Consider the following 21,179-nt stretch of genomic DNA (forward strand, 5'->3'; position numbering starts at 1 on the left):
TTGTTTGAGTCTGTTCTTTTAGTTAGTCTGTTGCTTTCTCAGTCCATAATGAGCTCTCAGTTCAGTTCACTTCAGCAGAGCTGAACATTCTTTTTAAAATCACCTTGGTTCCAGAAGTTTCTCTCCTGTTCATTATCCCCATAAACATAAAAAAAACCCTAAATAAAGACTTTACAGCATCAAAACCAAAGCAACCTGCTAAGACATGAATCAAAAGCGCATAGTGAGAAAACAAAATGACAATACTATTTAATAAATGTATTTTATGAGGGAAATAAAGTACTCCTTGTCATGATTTTGTGCATCTACTATTTTATACCTCATTGTTCAAGTGGTTACAGTCATAAGACAGTTGCTTAGCAACTGGGAAATCTGGACACCAATGATAATTTAGCTTATGACTGATGCTAACAATTATAGAAACAATATTAAGGCAGAATAACTACAGAAACAAAACAAGATCATCAGAATGATCTATATTTACCTCAGATATGCTGGTAAATTACGAAGAAAAGACTCCATGTGACTGAAATTATGCCGTAATTATATTTAACATTGACCGCTAACAAAACTTCATTGAAGCTTTCAAAAAAATTCCATAGTTGTGAATACCACAAGAAAGGGTTCTTAATGTAGGGTGACCATACGTCCCCATTTTCCGGGGACAGTCCCCGTTTTTAACCATGTACAGACCCAAAAAACCCCAAAAATAACCAGACAGAATAAACGCCAGACCGAAACATCAACCAGATTTTAGCAGACGCCTCACATATTGTTTTGTGGATTACTGTAAGATGGGCTCAGGCCGATAGCAGAGACGTTCTAGAACAGTGTTGCTCAACCGCTGGGCTGTGGCCCATTAGTGGACCACGAAGCCCCATCTAGTGAGCTGTGAATTTTTTCAAGTTTGAAGCCAAATACTAAAAAGTTCAGGATGTCGTAGTGTCCCAAATCCAGTAGCTGGTTTGCCGAACACTTTTCAAGTGGAATAAATACATGTGGGTAAATTAAGAACAACAATCCTTTATTTTTGTCACATTCCTCCTCTACATTTAACAGAGAGAGAGAGAGAGAGAGCGTGTGCAGTGGGTAGAATAAGTAAATAAATTTGTGGGCAAATTATATGGATCTGTGATGCCTGCTGGAAGAGAAGAGCAGAGAGGATTGAGAATTGAGCTGCTTTGGCTTGTTTACACCTTATACTAAAACTTGCAGCGTCCTAGCAACCATCGCAAAGATGCATACAAAAAAACCAGAAATTCCTCCTTACCCAGGCAAAAATGATACAGGATTTATCTTGTAGTGTCCTGATCCCCAGATCTTTAACCCAGCCACATATAAAAAGTTGTATGGCTCCATGCTCTTCCAGGTTTTTGTCTGTTTGTGTACGTAGAATGATGTCTGCAGCACCAGGTAGTTTGAGATTTCAGGGAACTCAACGGATGGATAATTTTCCAACTCATAATGAATGAATGAATGAATGAATGAATGAATGACTTTATTTAAACACGATAAGTTGATCAGTAGAGCTGGTGGGGTTGTGCATGTACAGAAACAAAAAATTACAAATACCAAAGATTAAAAATATACACAATCTTTAAAAAACCCTTAAAATATGTTGATTATCTGTTAATTATCTTCACATTAATTTAATTAATAGTATGCATAACTATTGTCTTTGTATTTAGTTATGGCTACAATAGGATCAAAATTTATTCTACTAATGTCAAATTTAGCTAGTAAATTTTTCTTTTATTGGAAAAATCCTTCTTTGTTAACGTGTAAGGATCTAATCCCATTGAGTGGTTTCTATATCCATTTCTTTTGAGTGTACTTCTTGGTTTTAATAACTTGCTTGTTTGCTGCACAGAAACATGGCAATAAGTTCTTGTGTTAATGGACCAAACTCCATTTTTGGATCATTCATCCCTTTTGACTGAGAATGCCCTGCATGCATGGTTTGGCTTCTGGCACATCCATACAGTTTTAAATACAATACCTACAATTAAAAACAGTTTGTTTTCACTGCATTTATTTAATTCCTGGGCTCCCATCTGTAACAGGGAGTGATGCTGCATCCCATTAATACACTTTACAGTAGATTATTATATTCCAATAGAATAGACGAGCCAAAATAATTGGGGATCTTTTTTAATGGGCCCCGACTTGTTACAAGTATGAATAGGTGGGCCTTAAAGTAGAAAAGGTTGAGAACCCCTTTCCAGTATTTTGACTGGTGGAGCTGAGGAAGAACTTTTTAGCGGAGCGCTAAAATCTTTGCCGAAATTAAAGTCATTCATTCAGCTTTGACAGATCACGTCATTCAAATCAAAATCAAATCAAATCAAGTTTATTTGTATAGCACTTTTAACAATAAACATTGTCGCAAAGCAGTTCACTCCTGGACAGGCGAACCATCGTCTTTTCTTGTAGGTCTAAGTGACATTGTTTGTCATCTATGTTATTTAGCCTTTAAATGTGTTAGCTACATTTTGCGATGTTGTATATGACATAACATTGCTTGTCACACTGTATTGAGATGTAGCGGTTGACCTAACAAACCGTAGCCTACTGCGGTGAATGCTAGCAGGAGAAAGCTCAGTGCAGCGCCAATCAGTCAGCTGAAGTCGTTGCTAGATGTAGCGTTGCTGTAACAGAAATCCAGCTGAGGTAAAATTGTAACAGCTAACTTACACACAAATTGGTGTGTTATCCCACAGAGTAGCTGGCTATGTAAAGCTGTAGGCTGATGGTAATGTTACTAAAGTGTCAGTAATTTGTTGTGATATGTAGCGGACTACACATTTTGATTAACTGATTGGTCGTCAATTCAGCTATGGCTACAATTGAGGCTATGGGAGATTGGGAATCATTTGTATCTTCAATAATAATAATAATAATAATAATAATAATAATAATAATAATAATGTTACCATACATTGAAATTGCTTGGCTTGAAGGAAACTGTTTATTTAAATTGTGTTGTGTGTTTTGTATATTTTGAAATACACTGTCCATGACTAGTGGCATATATGGTAATTAATTTAATATATTTACTTTCATGGGTCTAAAACATTTTCTTTGGCTATCCTACAATTTAAGAGTCTATAAATCTAAACTATGTACCCATACCAGAGATTTTCACACTGTCTTCAACTAATGTTAACCTAAAGCAGTTGTAGAATCAGCACAGTGCACTCAGTGAGGAAAATCCCAGTTTTTATGCAACGCATGATCAAAATACATGAAAACCAGAAATGTCCCCCATTTTTATTACAAAGATGAAAACATTAGATGTTTTAATGATATTCTGACCGCTGAACCGAAAATGTCCCCGGTTGTCTTCTCAGAAATCTGGTCACCTTATATTAATGTGGAATATTTTTATAAACATGGTCAGCATTCAAGAGTATGTTTCCACAAACGTTTTAGGGTAGCATATTCTCTGTGATGTTTGTGCATTTGAATATATTCTAATTCTAGTTTTATTGTCTTCACTTTCCTTCATGTTTGGTTTTGCCTGTTTAATTGACTAGCAATTTGCTAGCTCGCTACTAACCTAGCTAATAGCCTACAAAGCATGTTTTTTCCCAGTCATGTGGTAGCGTTTAATTCAGGATCAGTGCAAAAAATAACTAACCGTTTGGCTCCATTTCCATGATTACAGTGATATCACTGATTAATTAAGCTCAGGTTAAGATTGTTAGTAGCATGGCACTTCACTGGGACTTGGCTTTTTAATTAGTTCAAGCGAGTTGACCTTCATTTTCTCCAGAAGCATACGCAATCTTTTGACATTTGTAAAGCTTTAAAGCTTTCATTAAGGAGATCAGTCCTCTCGCAACTCCCTCTCTAATACCCCCCACCCACCCCCTGCCAGTTATATATTCAATATGGCTCAAACAGAAAGGTGTCAGAATTGACTTTTTCAGCAGTTTGTGCTACAGTAGCTCTTCTATGGGATTGGACCATATGGGCTAGCCTTTGTGCCCCAAGCAAATCAGTGAGCCTTTGACACCCATGACCATGTCACCGGTTCACCAGTTGTCCTTCCTTGGACCACTTTTGGTAGGTACTAACCACTGCATACCAGGAACACCCCACAAGTGTCTCACCTACTAATGATGCTCTTCATCTGCAGCTCTTTGTCCTCCTGCTGGCGGTGCAGTCTCTGCTCAGCTTCCTCCAGACGGTTCTGGTACTGCAGCAGCAACTGTTGAGCCTGATCATCTTGAGAGTGCAGCCGAGCCTCACACTGCTCCAGCTGCTGAACACACACGCGTAGCTGATCCTGCAGCATAGATATCTCTGCCTGATACTGAGAGAGAGAGAGACAGAGAGAGAGAGAACATGAATCATGAATGAAATGAAGTAAATGTGCACATGGACATGCCCTGCCACCAAAATCGCTTTTAGCTAATTCAGTCCCCTCCAAAAGTATTGGAACAGCAAGGGAATTTTTTGTTTGTTTTCACTATACACTCAAGACATTGGCAGTTTCAGATCCAAAGATAAATAGGGATGAGATGATAGATCAGAATTTTAGCTCCTGATATTTACATCTAGAGCTGTTAAACAATTTAAAATCTGGCACCTTTTGTTTAAACAGACCCATTTTTCAAGTGATCAAAAATACTGGAACATGTGACTCACAAGTGTTTCTTGCTGCCCAGATGTGCCCTGTTTAACTTATTGTTTAAACAGTTAATAGCTCTGAATGCCTACTCTTGGTTTGAGACTTGAGTTTCACCAAGGAAGATTGCATTTGTCGTTAAAAAGGATAAACCAACCTGAAGCCCAGAGAGTGGTCTGTGGGAGAAATGCAAGCCATTTTGATGCTAATAAAAGAGGAAAACCCAATCAGAGCCATTAGACAACCATTGGGCATAGGGAATACAACAATTTGGAATGTCCTGAAAAAGACTGAAACCACTGGTGTACAAACAACCAAACTTCAAAAAGGTCAGCCAAGGGAAATAACAGCAGTTGATGACAGAAACATTGTGAGAGCTGTGAAGAAAAACCCAAATACAAGAGTCAGTGACATCATCGAGAACCTCCACAGGGCAGGGGTGAAAGTATCATCATCAACCAGTCGAAGAAAACTTTGAGAACAGAAATATTGCAAGAAAGGGATATACAACCAAATATTAAGTGTTTATTTTGCTTTAAGACTATCTGTTCCTAAACTTTTGTTTAGGAAAGCTGTTTAAAGGTAGACTGCCCTTCAGAGTTTAAGTTTAGGTCATAAAAAGAATTTTCCCAGACACCCAATTATTTTTGTTTAGTGGACTGAAAGCTACTGAATTTGAATCACAGACTTCCAATTTTATCAGGTTAAAAAAACCCAACAATTAATGAATTTAAGGCCACATGGCCCTAAATTCTCTGCTAATTTTTCCTGCTTCACCATGACCCAATTCAAGATACTATGTCATGCATCACATGGTGAGCTTTCCCTGTTTGCAAGAAAAGATGTTATATTGCAAAGGAAAGGAAATGCAGGACCAAACTAATAAATATTGGTGGTCAGCGAGCACTTCGGTGTGATCAGTTGTTCGTTTAGCAACAGACCGATGTAACTGTCAGTGCATGGTCAAAGGTAAACCTGTAGATGGCAGTAATGCAACACTGGATGCCAGCTGCCGTAAAACCCAAAAGAAGAAGAAGAAGCAGGTAAACCTGCGCATGCACACATGGACTTCCTTGGTCTGCTTGACTGCACGAAGCGAGCAATTTCATGCACATTATTTGCTCAGGAATCACCTCAAATTAAATAACTTCCCAGCTACTGAATGGCCTGTTTTTTAAATAAACACATCACAATGACTACATTTCAGAGGGAACTAAATTTCACCGATTTCATGAAATCAAAAGGCCGTCTAGCTTTAACACATGAACATGTAAGTATCAGGAAAAGAAAGCTGAAATTCTGATCTATCATATTATCACATTCATCTTTTGATCTCAAACCCAAACATGTTCATTGTATAGCTAAAACAAAAGAATTGGCTTTGCAGTTCAAATACTTTCAGCGAGTGTACACACAAAAAGTGTGTGGACAGAGCAGGGGAAAAGAGAGAAAACCTGGGAGACAGCAAACATCACTTCCAACATATAAATAATTCAGCATCAAATCTAAAAACGCTGTTTGATAAACCGTTTACGATGATAACCACTGAAGATGTCTTCCACTCAAGCTGAGAAATGAAAACATTTTATCTTGCATCAAAAGTGGATTTTGAGTCGTGACGTTTACACAGATCTGGACAATAGATAATGACTTCACGACCAATATTACTATAGTAAGACACTACGAGTGTCTTTTTCAGTGTTTTCAGACACAGATAATGTTCAGAAATGCCAGTTTAAAAGATTTTCACATGATTAATGGTGTCACAGGAATGTTCTGTCTCTGAATTGTCAACTCATTCTTGCAAGTTATTACAGACTTCTGAATTGTATGTAAATGTCTGCGAGTCCTCACAGTTACTTAAAACGTTTCAGATGTTCTATATTTCATGAACATGACTTAATTGTACATCACTTTGACACAATGAGTTCAGTCTTTGTTCTGTCTTCATTGCACTGCTGCTGAGAAATGACATTTGTCGCCCGCCCCCCCAAAAAAAGGCTTTTATTTTTAATTCCCTCATACCGAGACACACAACTCAGTAACTAAATACACAGCAAGAAGGAATTACTGACATTAATACACTGGGAATGGATTTTCAGCATATTGATGGATATGCTTAAAAATTGGATGAATCGGGGGTGTCGTGGCTCAGGTGCTAAGGCGCCATACCATAAATCCGGGGACCCGGGTTCGATTCCGACCCAAGGTCATTTCCCGATCCCTCCCCTTCTCTCTCTCCCGCTCATTTCCTGTCCTGTCTCTACACTGTCCTATCCAATAAAGGTGAAAAAAGCCCAAAAAAAATCTTTAAAAAAAAAAATTGGATGAATGACGAAACTCAAGCTGCCAAATTCCTTGATTTATACTGTATATTTGAAGGTATTTCAGAATTAATCATGCTATTATTTTATAGGTCCACAGATAGAACGTGTTCGTATGATATGCTGTATATCATGGAATTTGAAAATCATAAGACGACTAAATCATTATTTTATCACAAACTTAATTTTTTTAAAACTTTTTTTTAATCCCACCAGTTAACATATTTTTCTGTCTTAAAACAGTTTGATAAAAGGGTTATGGTTGAAATTTGTCTCAAATATTTGTCTTCTGATCACTGCATATGCATAATGTTATTATTATTATTATTATTATTATTATCGAATAGTAGAAATTGAGGTGTGCATGTGTATGTGTGTGTGTGTGTAGTTTGAGCAGGTGTGTGCGTTTGTACTATTACCTTCTCATTGAGTGCCTGATCGTCCCTGCGTGGATCCGTCTCCGAGTCCTGCTCCAAGTACGGTACATTCATCAACCAGGCAGCCGTACGATCCAACGCACTGGGAATCACTGGGGAAGGGGCCTAGAGCATACATGTGTGCACGTGCACACACACACACACACACACACACACACAAAGTAACTTAGTTAAGCCAGGATAATAACTTGCATAACAGAGATGAGAAATGACATCCAAAGCAAAATAAAACAAAGTAGTATAAATACACAGGTGATTATAGAAAATCGGGTGCTCTGACTGGTTGAGAAATTCGGACTATTTCTTGATCACCTCGAGTGACTCGGCAAAATGGCGGCCAATCGCTTTGCCACCGTAAATGAAGAAGAATTACGAAACATTATGAAAGAAAATCCTGCTTGTAAAAGCACTAAAGATGCTACAAAGTTTGGTCTAAAACTATTCAAAGGTAAGGTAGAATTGTGATTTATTTTATCGATTTCAAAACAAAGTATTTTACGTGACTCGGCACAGATAAGTGACAAGTCTGCGCCGTGCCGTTATTACATTTGCATGACGGTTTTGAAGTTTGAAATATTTTTTTTTAATACGATATATAGACTTTTTAAAATAATCACCTGTGTATTTATACTAAAACAATTATCCGTCTCAGACTCAGTGAATATCAGTGAATAATAACCTTGACTTTGTCTCCTTCGGGGAAAAATTGCTTAATATTAACTAACTTACTGTTTGTGTACGTAGTCAAAGGTTAGTATGAACAGGCATTTTACATTTACAGTTCAACATGACTAAGATCATGTTGTCAGGGATGGGCTGGAAGACAGACATAAGTGCAGAAGCGTTTCTTTATTAAAAGAGACAACAGGCAAACTATCCAAATCGGCAGGCAAAATCAGAAACGTGGAAACATGCAAAAGGTCGAGCGAGGCACGAACAGATTATCACAGGCACAGGCAGAATCAATAAATGAGGAAACAGGAACTCAGGAAAACAAACAAGGAACTATGGCTCGGTAAAGTGGTCCACAGTGTAACGCAATACTTCGCGATGAGCATGTGTTTAAATAGTCTTTATATAGGCGCACTGATTGCGCCTTAATCCTATGCAGGTGTGCATCGTTAATAGCACACATGCAAGAGTCCGCTCGGCGCATGTGTAGTCCGGCGCGCACCCGGGAATCCAACTGATGCACGCGCCACAGCGCGCAGGTGTGACACGTGTCACTAAAGTGTGAACAAGGTGAAACAGGAAGCTGTTAAAAATGTTATAATCATGTTATCTGTTATCACCCAAATGAGGATGGGTTCCCTTTTGAGTCTGGTTCCTCTTGAGGTTTCTTCCTCATGCTGTCTGAGGGAGTTTTTCCTTGCCACCGTCGCCACAGGCTTGATCATTGGGGATAGATTAGGGATAAAATTAGCTCATGTTTAAAGTCATTAAAATTCTGTAAAGCTGCTTTGCGACAATGTCTATTGTTAAAAGCACTATAAAAATAAACTTGACTTGCTATCAAGGGAAATTTTTTAAAAGTTTTTTTTTTCTCCAAACTATCCAATCAGAAGTAGTTCTTTTTAAGATGAGATAATGTCCTAAATTACACAGTTATCTCTACGTAGAGAGGTGACGTATGGCCTTGGTAAGCTCACAGTCAATAATGAGAGACAGAGAGAGATGGAGAGACAGAGATGTTGTTGGTGCCCCAAGGTTTCCATCAATCATTCAGGCCAAAATCAATCAAATCCCCAGAGACAGTCCAAAGCATTCAGAGGAAATGCCCTTCCTGTCCCCTTCAGAGTACAATTATGATCATCAACAGCAGTCCATATGCTTTGGGCAAAATCCCAGACTGCAATTACATCCATTTACTGCTACAGGAAGTACATTGCTGAGGGAAGAATAGTTTCTTTAATACAGGCTATTAAAGAAACTATGGTCAATCTGAGAGTGCAGCGCAGACAACAAGGTTCTGTGAATAACTAACACATCTGGAAGATCATCGGTGGTAAATGGATGGTAAATGCACAGAATAAATTATGATCAACTTTGGGGTAACAACATCATAAGGTCCCAGAAGGTATGCTGGGGGAAGAGAAGATGCATGCACAGAGTAGTTATCATGTTTCCTGTGCAATATAAGGTAGCTTGTCATTATCCAGTCTCCTATAAACACAAGCGTGTGTACACACATACATAGTAGAGGCACACTCAGGTCTTACTGTACATAATTACTGGAAGTAAATTTTTGACGAATGTAATCTCATTCTTATGCAGAATTACTGACCACAATATACAGTTTAATCTGAGCGACACTTGCATGTAATGAACAGATAATGTGTTCGACATAGATACAAACACAGATATGAATAGGAGGAGAACTACTGGGGTTTTATTGGTTGTTTGTTTTGTTTTGCTTCTTTGAAAGTTTGTCAAAAAAGGCATATGTTTGAGATGAGTTGTGCATTGGGACTGGGATCCTGATGGACGCAACAAAAATGATGTGAATGAGCAGGGCGTTGCAATGCATTTACAGTGTTCGTTTGTTCATCATATGGGGAAGCCATGGCCTAATGGTTAGAGAAGTGGCTTTGGAACCAAAAGGTTGCCAGTTTGATTCCCTCAACCAGCAGGAATGGTTGAAGTACTCTTAAGCAAGGCACCTAACCCCCAAATGCTGCTCAGGCTGCTCTGGGTATGTTGTATGTCACTTGGGATAAGAGCATCTGCTAAATGCCATGAATGAATGTATCCTTAGTAACTGGCTGGTCAGGGTCAAAGTGGTTTAAACATACAAACAAACGAATCATCCCTTCCAGACAGGTTTAAATCTGAATACAGATACTGATGTTGTTTTACACTCCAAGCTACATCAGGTATCTATTCCTACATTCATACATGCACCTCGAACCTACAGTTTACAGTGCCTTGCAAACTTTGAATATCCCAGAGAGCACCATTAAATCCATTACAGCAAAATGGAAAGAATATGGCACCACTACAAACCTGACAAGAGAAGGCTGCCCACCAAAACTCACAGACCAGGCAAGGACGGCATTAATCAGAGATGCAACAAAGACACCAAAGATAACACTGAAGGAGCTGCAAAGATCCACAGCGGGGATGGGAGTATCTGTCCAAAGGACCACTTTAAGCCATACACTCCACAGAGTGGGGCTTTATGGAAGAGTGGCCAGGAAAAAAAAAGTCATTGCTTAAAAAAAATCATGTTTGGAGTTTGCCCAACAGCATGTGGCAGACTCTCCAAACACATGGAAGAAGATTCTCTGGTCAAATGAGACAAAAATTCAACTTTTTGGCCATCATGGGAAATGCCATGGGTGACGCAAACCCAACACCCTGAGAACACCATTCCTACAATGAAGCATGGTGGTGGCAGCATCATGCTGTGGGGATATTTTTCATCTGCAGGGACAGGAAAGCTGGTCAGGAGTGAAAGAAAGATGGATGGTAGTAAATACAGGGCAATTCTGAAGGAAAACTGTTTGAGTCAGCCAGAGATTTGAGACTGGGACGAAGGTTTACGGTCTAGCAGGACAATGACCCTAAACATACTGCTAAAGCTATACTGGAGTGGTTTAAAGGGAAACATTTAAATGTCTTGGAATGGCCTAGTCAAAGCCCAGACCTCAATCCAATTAAGAATCTGTGGCATAACTTGAAGATTGCTGTACACCAACGCAACCCATCTAACTTGAAGGAGTTGGAGCAGTTTTGCCTTGAGGAATGGGCAAAAAGCCCAGTGGCTAGATGTGCTAAGCTAATAGAAACATACCTCAAGAGATTTGCAGCTGTAATTGTAGCAAAAGGTGGCTCTATAAAGTACTGACTGTGGGGGGCTGAATATTTATGTACACTCCAGATTTCTGTTTTTTCATCTTAACTATTGTTTGTGTCACAATAAAAAAAATAAAAAAAAACTGTGCACCTTTAAAGTGGTAGGCATGTTGTGGGAACCAAATGGTACTAACCCCACAAAAATCCATTTTAATTCCAGCTTGTAATACAACAAAACAGGACAAACACCAAGGGGGATGAATACTTTTGCAAGGCACTGTAAATATAATGTAGTATTGAATGTAAAAATCCTTGCTAAATGAAATTATACAAATGTAAAAAGAGAAACAAACCTTGTGCTGTGACCGTTGCTTCGTCTCAGGACTGTCGCCTTTGGACGATGAGCTCTGCTGACGAAGTCTCGCACCACTTCCTGGCCAATCAGGCGACGACGAAACAGCGCTGCCGCTTGAGGGCCGTGCATAAGGGGCAGAGCTCAGCATGCTGGGTGGAGTCCGTCCACGGGGGGCGGCACCCTGTGTGGGTGGTGGTGGTTGGTCGATTCGGCGCTGGGGACCAGCACTGTTTTGCCGTGGCACTGCAGGTTGGCATCCTCCATGCTGTGCTTCTGTAAGCGAAAGCTGCCTTCTTGAAAACTCCCCAGAGCGTCTGGCCAACTCATCCCCAACCCCACCCCCATGGTTCAAGAAGCTGAGTTTCCCACACCCGGCTTCCTCATTGTTGCTGTGTGAGCTGAGAGAGCTGTGACATTCTGAGCCAGAGTCTCCACCAGTTGGCACTCTTGGAGACAAAGGCAATCCGGCTGCCATCTGGTACACTGGGTTCTGGAAGGACAGAGGGGCGAGGAGCTGAACCGGCCTGCCTGGCATCACCTCCCCTGCTGTACTTGTTGACTTCTGCCCCACTTTCTGGAGCGTGGGGCCTCCGGAAGGGTTGCACTGTGGTGTCCGGGTGTTCCAAGCCACCATGTGCTTCTCAACAGTACCTTCTGTTGTGACTGGGATGAGTTCCAAGGTCCTGGTGGCTTCCTGTAGGTCCACCATGGACAGGCTTTTAGCACCATTGGACAGGCTAAGTTCAGGCTCATTGGCCTCGGAGTAGCTGGAGCTGCGGGCGGGTGAACCATGGAGACCTGAGGAACGCGTCACGAAAAAAAGGTCCTTGTTCTCTGGAGTTGGTGAAGGGAGACGGGTGAAGTCAACCAGGCTAAGAGAATGGAAAGCAGAAAACAACTGTAGAACCTCCTCAGCTGTTACAGGGCTTTTCTGGATTTTCACATTGAAAGAAATTAGTGCGCCCATATTGTTAAGTATAATATGTGTGTGTATTCATGTGGTACCCTGATAGGTCACTGTCCATGGTCATTTTCTGCAGGCTAGTAGAGACACTGCACCCAGCAGGCGGAGGGGATGGAGCGCTATCAGATGGCGCAGCCACCTGAACACTTGACGGATTAGTCAGTGCTGTGTGAACATCTCGGAGGATTCTGGGTAATGGACCCAGTTTGGAGGTGGCAGCCTGAAAAGACAGAAGTCAAAGGAAACATGAATCAACTCTAGGAAACTTGTTCACCCATATTTCACCGATAATAGACCATAAACTGTAAAACCTCCAAGGGCACAGATATCTTTGCACATCTTAGAAAGGATAGGATTTTAAAAGAGAGCATTGAAAAGTGACCAAAACAAAGGGGTAAAGTTCCTTGTTCTGTGACAGTAATTGCATTAGAACACAAAAAAGCTTGTGGATTTCCATTTCCAGCCATTTAGCCATTCTGCCAATGAAAACTGTGAGAAGCCTTGGCTGAGATGGACTTTCTGAAGCGCCAACACTTTTTCTGAGGTATTGAAAAATAAAATAAAGCTTTAAATGTTTGGCCTACTTTGAATCCTTAATGATTTCAATGGATCGGGTTCTGTGGTGTTTTGTGCAACAGAAATGTTTCATGCTTTAAAAGAGATCAAAGGATGTACAGAGCGAGAGCGAGAGAGAAGTCTCTCATATCCTTCCTATGAAACACATCATCAAATCCTCTCCCACCACATACCCTACGGATTGTTCCCGGATCAATTTTTGATGCTGTCCTACTGTTTATCTAACGATTAATCAGTAATAGTCTCTGGGAGGCCGATGGATCTCTTATGTAAAGCTCAAAACCTGTAAGAGAAAAAGTGATGGATTATGTAAACACGCTATTCATAATTTAATTTCAGAGTGGAGCTGTGCGAATTTTCCTTTTCGAAGTCCAAAGTTGCTTTAAGGAGATCAAACTTTGCACTTAGGGGATAAGGGGAAATACAAAAATACAAAAAATGAGGGATCAGAAAACCGTTTAACGTTTTTTTTTTTTCACTGATAATGGAAATAATAATATCAAATGGGACTCAATTAATATACCGTGTAATGATTCCCTGCTTTAGAGTTCGATGATAAAAGTTCAATTAAGCACTTCTGCTCAGAGGTGGACAGTAACGAATTACATTTACTTGAGTACTGTACTTAGATTAGATTGGATTAGATTAGATTCACTTTATTCATCCCACATCGGGGAAATTCACGTGTTACAGTATCAAGAAAAAGTCAAACAGATAACAAATAAATTTTGTTATTTGCATCAGCTACCGTGAAAAAGTATAGAAAAGAAAAAAATTGCCTTATTGAGAGGCTTGGAAAAATTGCACATTACAGGTAGACTCTGTATATATACACATATATACATAAATAACATAAATATAATAATATATAAATATAAGTATGCATAATTGCATCGATGAGAGATGGCAGAGGTAGTAGTGGTGAAGTAGTGCAAATATAACGACAAACAGGTTATTGGTGCTACATTACAAGTTGTGGGTGTTATACAGTCTGACAGCAGCAGGTATGAATGACCTGCGGAACCTCTCCTTCTTACACCGTGGGTGTAGCAGTCTACTACTAAAAGAGCTACTTAAAGCCCCCACAGCCTCATGTAGGGGGTGAGAGGGGTTATCCATGATTGAGGTCAGCTTGGCTAACATCCTCCTCTCACCCACCACCTCAATGGAGTCGAGAGGACAGTCCAAGACTGAGCCAGCCCTTCTGACCAGTTTATTAAGTTTCTTCCTGTCCCTCTTTGAACTTCCACAGCCCCAGCAGACCACAGCGTAGAAAATCACTGATGCTACCACAGAGTCATAAAAAGTCCTAAGCAGTGTCCTGCACACGTCAAAAGACCTCAGTCTTCTCAAGAGGTATACTTTTTGAGTATCTGTACTTTACTAAAGTATTATTTTTTTGGAAACTTAGAACATTAACTTCACTATATTTGAAAGACAAATATCATACTTTTTACTCCACTACATTTCTATTAAAGTCCTCGTTACTCGTTACTATGAAGCAGCTTTGAAAGTGGATGTTTTTTCTTTTCTTTTCTAAAACGCGATTGATTTTTCCGCAGGTGACACTGAGACAGCCTATCAGTAATCACTAGGGTCATTTCATGTCCATAGACTCGATAAAATCAAGTTCAGTGATTTCTCAGTAGCATTATTTGAACATGAGCAGTTGATGGATGGCAGAATGGAAGGAGGCGGTTCTTCTGGGGAATGCACGCACTCGTGGCCATACCTAGAACCCATGATTCAGTTTTCTGAAAGGATTAAAGATTCGTTTCATTTTAAGTGTTTGTTTTGTTTGCTGAAAATGAACCGCATCACAGCGTCCAAAAACTCGCCGTCCAACCTGCGGAAGCATATTGAGGGATGTAAATGTTTTATTCCAAAAGAAAGCTTGCAATGAAGTTGTCTGTGCTTTAGAGCTGGCGATAACGTTGCAAACGTAGCTATGCAGTCTGGTTAGCCAAATGACTTTCTATGGATTTGCCCGCCAAGTTGCCGTCGCCTTGTCCATGGCTAAGGTTAACACATAGCTAGTTAACTTGGACACTCTTAGTTAGCATGTAAAAATGGAGTTACGCTAACATGAATAATGTTAACTTATCTGAAGTCCTTTCAGAAATGTGTTTTAGCATCATCTTGCCAAATAAACAATGTAGAAATCTTTCTTTTCTAGTAACGTTAGCTACCCAATATGATTTCGAGTTTGAAAAGAGTTTGCTAGCATGTCAGGTGGAACTTCACTGACTAGCTAGCTTAACGTTAAACCACCATGATGGCACAGCATGCGTTCATTTTGTGAATTCACAAAATAATCCAGTAGGTGGTTGCTTCAGAGGCATGAGGTATTATAAGCGTTGTGTCAATAATACAACAATGCATTGACAGAAAATGTACTTTTAATACTTAAGTATTTTTAAAAGCAAGTACTTCAGTACTTTAACTTAAGTAAAAATTAGACTGGACAACTTTCACTTGTATCGGAGTAATATTTGACCAGTGGGATCTGTACTTTGACTTAAGTAATGAAGTTGAGTACTTTGTCCACCTCTGCTTCTGCTCAAGCAAGAGACGAACAGGGCCCACCTGATCCATTTGAGACACGACCTCAGCTAGTAAGGAGTGCAGCGTGGAGAGCTCACGGCCAAGGTCGATGTAGCCTTCAAAACCGGCTGTGTTGGAGATAGTCTCAGGGTTGGAGATCTCAAGTAGGAAGCGTTGCATGTTGGTCCATTCATGCTCCAAAAACTGGTTCATGAAGGACATGTACTCCTCCTTATTGCCGAACCTTGCAGACAAGGTTAACATGAGTAAGTATAAACATGACATATAATATTTGTATCGTAAATACTGCTAATTTTTCATGTGAAGAAAAGATATATTTGATATTTAGAACATATTGAAATGTTTATAGCTATAAAATCAAGAGACAGCCCAGGACATCCATTGCTAAATGGTGAAAAGACTATTTTCATGCAGCTAATAATATCAGTATAAGAGCAGTACACACTTGGTGAAGTTGGCGAGGTTCTGTGTGACCTTCGCGATGAGTGTGAGTGTACGAGCCGTGCGTTCATCTGGATATTCCTGCGTCAGGTTAAACAGGGATGGAGACATGATGGCCGGACACAAGAAACGCAAAAACAACGAGGCACTGATCAGACGTTCGCTGATGTCTGGACGCCCACGATTACTGCATTCCTGCCTCCATGATGCGAACACTTCTTTCAGTTCTCGTGGGAAAACACTGGAAAAGAAATCAGAAATTACAGTAAGTAGCTGTTTGGGATGGTCAGAAATCTGAGTAACCAGTTTCAGTAACAGGAGTACACTTGCAACAGTACAACAGTGTTTACTAAGTGTTTTGGGTTTAAAAATGTTGACTCAATGTTTAGTGCTTATGGAGAGTTTACTCACTGTTTAAGGTTTTAAAATAGTTAGTAAACCTTTAGTAAGGTTTCACAGATTATTTAAAATGTTTTAAAATGTTTATTACATTTTTAGGGTTTAAAGTAGTTTCTAAATGTTTAGGGTTTAGAATGTTTGCTAAAAATTTAAGGTGTAAAAAGCTTTGTAACTGTTTGGGTTTCAAAATGTTTCATAAATGTTTAGGGTATAAAACATTTTGTCAATAAATATATGGATGAAAATGTTTTGTAAATATTTAAAGTTTAAAATGTTTTGTAAATATTTAGGGTTTAAAGTGTTTCATAAATATTTAGGGTTTAAAATGTTTGGTAAATATTTAGGATTTAAAATGTTTTGTAAATATTTAGAGTTGAAAAGTGTTTTGTAAATATTTAGGGTTTAAAATGTTTTGTAAATATTTAGGGTTTAAAGTGTTTCATAAATATTTAGGGTTTAAAATGTTTGGTAAATATTTAGGATTTAAAATGTTTTGTAAATATTTAGAGTTGAAAAGTGTTTTGTAAATATTTAGGGTTTAAAATGTTTTGTAAATATTTAGGATTTAAAATGTTTTGTAAATATTTAAGGTTTAAAATGTTTTGTAAATATTTAAGGTTTAAAATGTTTTGTAAATATTTAGAGTTTAAAAGTTTTTTTTGTAAATATTTAGGGTTTAAACTGTTTTGTAAATGTTTAAGGTTTAAATGTGTTTGGAAGATGTTTAAGATTTAAATTGTTTTGTAAATATTTAGGGTTCAAAATGTTTTGTAAATATTTAGGGTTTAAACTGTTTTGTAAATATTTAAGATTTAAAATGTTTTGTAAATGTTTAAGGTGTAACATTTTGTAAATATTTAGAGTTTAAAAGGTTTTTTTGTAAATATTTAGGATTTAAATGGTTTTGTAAATATTTAGGGTTTAAATGGTTTCGTAAATATTTAGGGTTTAAAATGTTTGGTAAATATTTAGAGCTTCAAAGTGTTTTGCAAATGTTTAAGGTTTAAATGTGTTTGGAAAGTGTTTACTGTTCATAAGTGTTTCCTAAAAATATCAATAAGCATCATTCATGCTATTTATATTTAACTTGAAATAGATTTCAAGTGTAAGTCTAAGCCTTTAGGTTAAAATGCTCAAAAACAAAACAAACAAACAACAACAACAACAAAAAACCCCGCACACACATCAAGAATCTCCTCATGTCAGACTGGTGCTGTATGTATACTGTATTCTGTTCACATGGTAACACTGATGCTCCTAAAACACAGTGTTCTCAGTGTTACTGCTTTTTGTAAATAATAACCATCTGTGAGTGAATAATTAAGTAGGTTTTTTTTTTTAAATAAGGAAAACCTGCAGTTTCTCGCCTTTCTTCTACTTACCAGTAGGAGTTGATGATTTTGCAGAAGGCGAGCTCACAGCACATCTTCAGGTTGCTTTGGTGTTCAGGAAGGTCGCTGGCTGAACATTTTGAAGGGTCCACTTCACAATTTTCATCTGACTCGTACAGCGCTTTTATAAACTCCCCTATTGAAAGAAATTGAGAGCAAAGTGAAAAAGAGGAAACAAATTACCTTGCCAGTTGTTTCCAGGACTGAAAAACAATAATATCTCAAAGAGAAAATATCCTGAGTATAAATTTATTAGACTAATTTTATGGGTCACTAATTTACTTTGACCACGAGGGGGGGCTCTAACTGTTTGTTTAATTCTTTCATTAGAGACAATTGATCTTCGACATTGATTTTCCTTTGTGAAAGAGTAAAGTGAGTCATTGTGCCTCATTCCCTACTTCTTAAAATATAAAAGCAGTGCACTGTAACTGAAACACTGAGTATTTCCTTCCAGCTGGCACATATGGTTTTTATGGTCCAATTCTGCCTTCATGAGATTGATTTTGAAGACGTATAAATTTAGAAAAAGAGCATGAAATAATGACTAAATGACAGACACTGTAAAGCTAACCATAATAAAGTTATTCTAATAGTAATAATAATAATACATTTTATTATATAACCCCAAAACCAGTCCTCTAACAAGCAAGCCAAGGACAATGCTGAGAGGAACACAAAAACCGAAGCTGTCCTCTTTGATGCGTCACCAGATCAGAACGTGACTAGAATGCTGGTAAAATGTCTGCTCATTTACTCGAACAGAACCATTTTAAATCATTGCGATTTAGGGATGAAAAGACGCACCTTCTAGCAGTGTAATTCACTTTTTGCTCATTGACAATCATACGTTAACTTTTGAGCACACACTCACTGGCCTCTTTAATAGGACCTTGTTCTTGACTCTAAGGCTATGTTCACACTGCAGGCTGAAGTGACTCAAATCCGATCTTTTCGCCCATATGTGACCTGTATCCGATCTTTTATTGACAATATGAACGACACAGATCCGATTTTTTCAAATCCGACCCAGGCCGTTTGGATATGTGGTCCTAATTCCGATCCCTATCCGCTCTTTTCATATGCGACTTCAGTCTGAACCGCCAGGTCGCATTCATCCGACTTACACGTCATCAACAAGCCACAAACGTCACTATTCTGCGCTGAAGTAGGCGGCGGGTCTCTCAAAAAAAGTTACAACAACATGGCGCATAATGACGGGCGCAGATAGAGGGTGGGACGAGTCCCAGATTTAAATTCACCTCGTTCGGTCCCCCCCACTTATAGGGAGGAAAAAACATCTATGCTGTCTTTCTTTGCATAAGGCAAACCTCACGGAAAAATCAAAAGACTAATTACCATTCGGTTTATTGAGGTGCACAGCAGTACATACATAGTTGTAACAACTCACATAAAACAAAGACTGATATTCGGTTGGTTGAGCTGCGCAAACTGCACAGGTTGCGAGCTCGAGCTTGGTTGCTATAGTAACCCACAACAAGTTTGACAGGCATATCGGGGTTGGGGTTGGTTTGCTGGCAGCTTTGTCCCCCCCAGTTTTTTGTCCCCCCCCCAGTTCAAAAAACGTATCCGCGCCCCTGCGCATGACATCAATGCGAGGGACGCTTCGGGCTGTGAAGGTTCTGAATCTTCTCAATGGAAGGACGCAGAGGTTAGGGAGCTGATTTCCATTTGGGGGGATACAGCTATTCAAGTTAGATTGGATGGGTCATACCGCAACCGGGCGGTTTTACTTCCGTAAACACTGGCCATGCTCACTGCGTGTGACGTCGTCGTATCCTGCAATGCGCATGCGGAACACTTTTAGGTCGCTTTTCGTTCATACTGAGGATCACATACAAGTCGCATATATTTGTTAATGTGAACGACCTCACAAAAAAATCGGATTTCACAAAAAAATCTGAATTGAGCATTAAGCCTTGCAGTGTGAACGTAGCGTAAGATCCCAGTTCTTGGCTGCAGGAGCGGAACCCAATGTGATCTTCTGCTGTTGCATGCAGAGATGCTTTTCTGCTCACCATGGTTGTAAAGAGTTGCTACGAGTTACTATATCCTTCCTGGCAAAAAGCTCGAACCAGTCTGGCCATTTTCCCCTGACCTCTCTTATCAACAAAGTGTTTGTTTCCACGCACAGAACTGTCACTCACTCAACTCAATGGTTTTTTGGGGTTTATTTCGCACCATTCTGTGTAAACTCAAAAGACTGTTGTTTGTGGAAACCCCAGGAGATTCTGAAATACTCAAACCAGTCCATCTGGCTCAAACCAACACCCACGCCACAGTGAACGAAAGTCACACTTTGAGATTACAATTTCTCCCATTCTGATATTTGAAGTGAACAATAACTGAAGCTCTTGATTTATATCTGCATGATTTGATGCACTGTGCTGCTGTCAAGGGATCGGCTGATTAGAGAACGGCATCAAACAGCAGGTGTAGGGGTGTACCTAATAAAGTGGCCAGTGAGTAATATAAAATCATATTTTTGTGGCTACTGCCTCATAGAAGCGAACCGAGGCAGTAGCCACTACGTCATCATGTTGTAAGAATGACTGTAACAAGAGTAAAACTTCGTAACCAATCAGCACTTATCCTGATGAAGTTCAATTCCCCGTTCTACTTCTTGATAAACTTCAGAACCAATCAGAACCAGAAACAAAATCAGAGAAACCTTGTTATAACTTCGTAGTATCGGAAAATAATCGGCAGATAAAAAGATAAACGAAATTCACCTCGTGGTTCGCCAAGGCGACTGATTCGATATCAAGTAAGTGGGGTTTATTTTAAGAAAATTGACCGTTTGATTATCACAGCTTTTGTTTGGTCCTTCTGAAAAGTCAAATGAAAGTTTTTTTTTTTTTTAGCTTTTTGGTAGATCTATTGAGAAGCCGATATCAAACTTCTGCTAATCGCTTTAATTTTTTTATTAATTTTTAAAAAATTTTAGAGTCTGTACACTACACTTGTGAAACAAAATGTGCTCATTAGTACTAAATAATGCTTCTAAGACAATTCATGAACAAGTGCTTTCTTTCTTAGTATTCTGAAAATAGATAAGAGTTCACAGTACTGTATTCTGAACAAAACAGAGTAAACGAAATTGGTAACTAAAATACTCCAAGCCCTGACGATGCTCACAGCTTGGTGACGCTTACGTACAAGAGATGAGGCGAGTAGAATTGATAACAATGTACATTATATACGCTATATTTACTGTATGGACATGGGATCAGAAAACAATTTTATTTATAAGCAGTAGCTACGTGTACCCATAGGGG

The 21,179-nt window shown here is 39.0% G+C and overlaps 1 protein-coding gene across 5 annotated transcripts in view; it reads right to left on the reverse strand.

Annotated features, from left to right (window-relative positions):
- Positions 1–21,179, reverse strand: part of dab2ipb (DAB2 interacting protein b) — a 302,663-nt gene that overhangs the window by 7,543 nt on the left and 273,941 nt on the right. For 4 of the 5 annotated variants that reach the window (XM_060912758.1, XM_060912759.1, XM_060912757.1 and 1 more), the window contains 7 exons: positions 17,872–18,016; positions 16,095–16,331; positions 15,671–15,872; positions 12,550–12,728; positions 11,543–12,416; positions 7,377–7,499; positions 4,116–4,318 (listed from right to left, as the gene is read on the reverse strand). In XM_060912758.1, the coding sequence (XP_060768741.1) occupies positions 4,116–4,318; positions 7,377–7,499; positions 11,543–12,416; positions 12,550–12,728; positions 15,671–15,872; positions 16,095–16,331; positions 17,872–18,016 (1,963 nt within the window). The other variant, XM_060912760.1, reaches the window with a different exon arrangement.

This window comes from Neoarius graeffei, chromosome 28 (genome assembly GCF_027579695.1).
Source record: "Neoarius graeffei isolate fNeoGra1 chromosome 28, fNeoGra1.pri, whole genome shotgun sequence".
Classification (NCBI taxonomy): Eukaryota; Metazoa; Chordata; class Actinopteri; order Siluriformes; family Ariidae; genus Neoarius; species Neoarius graeffei.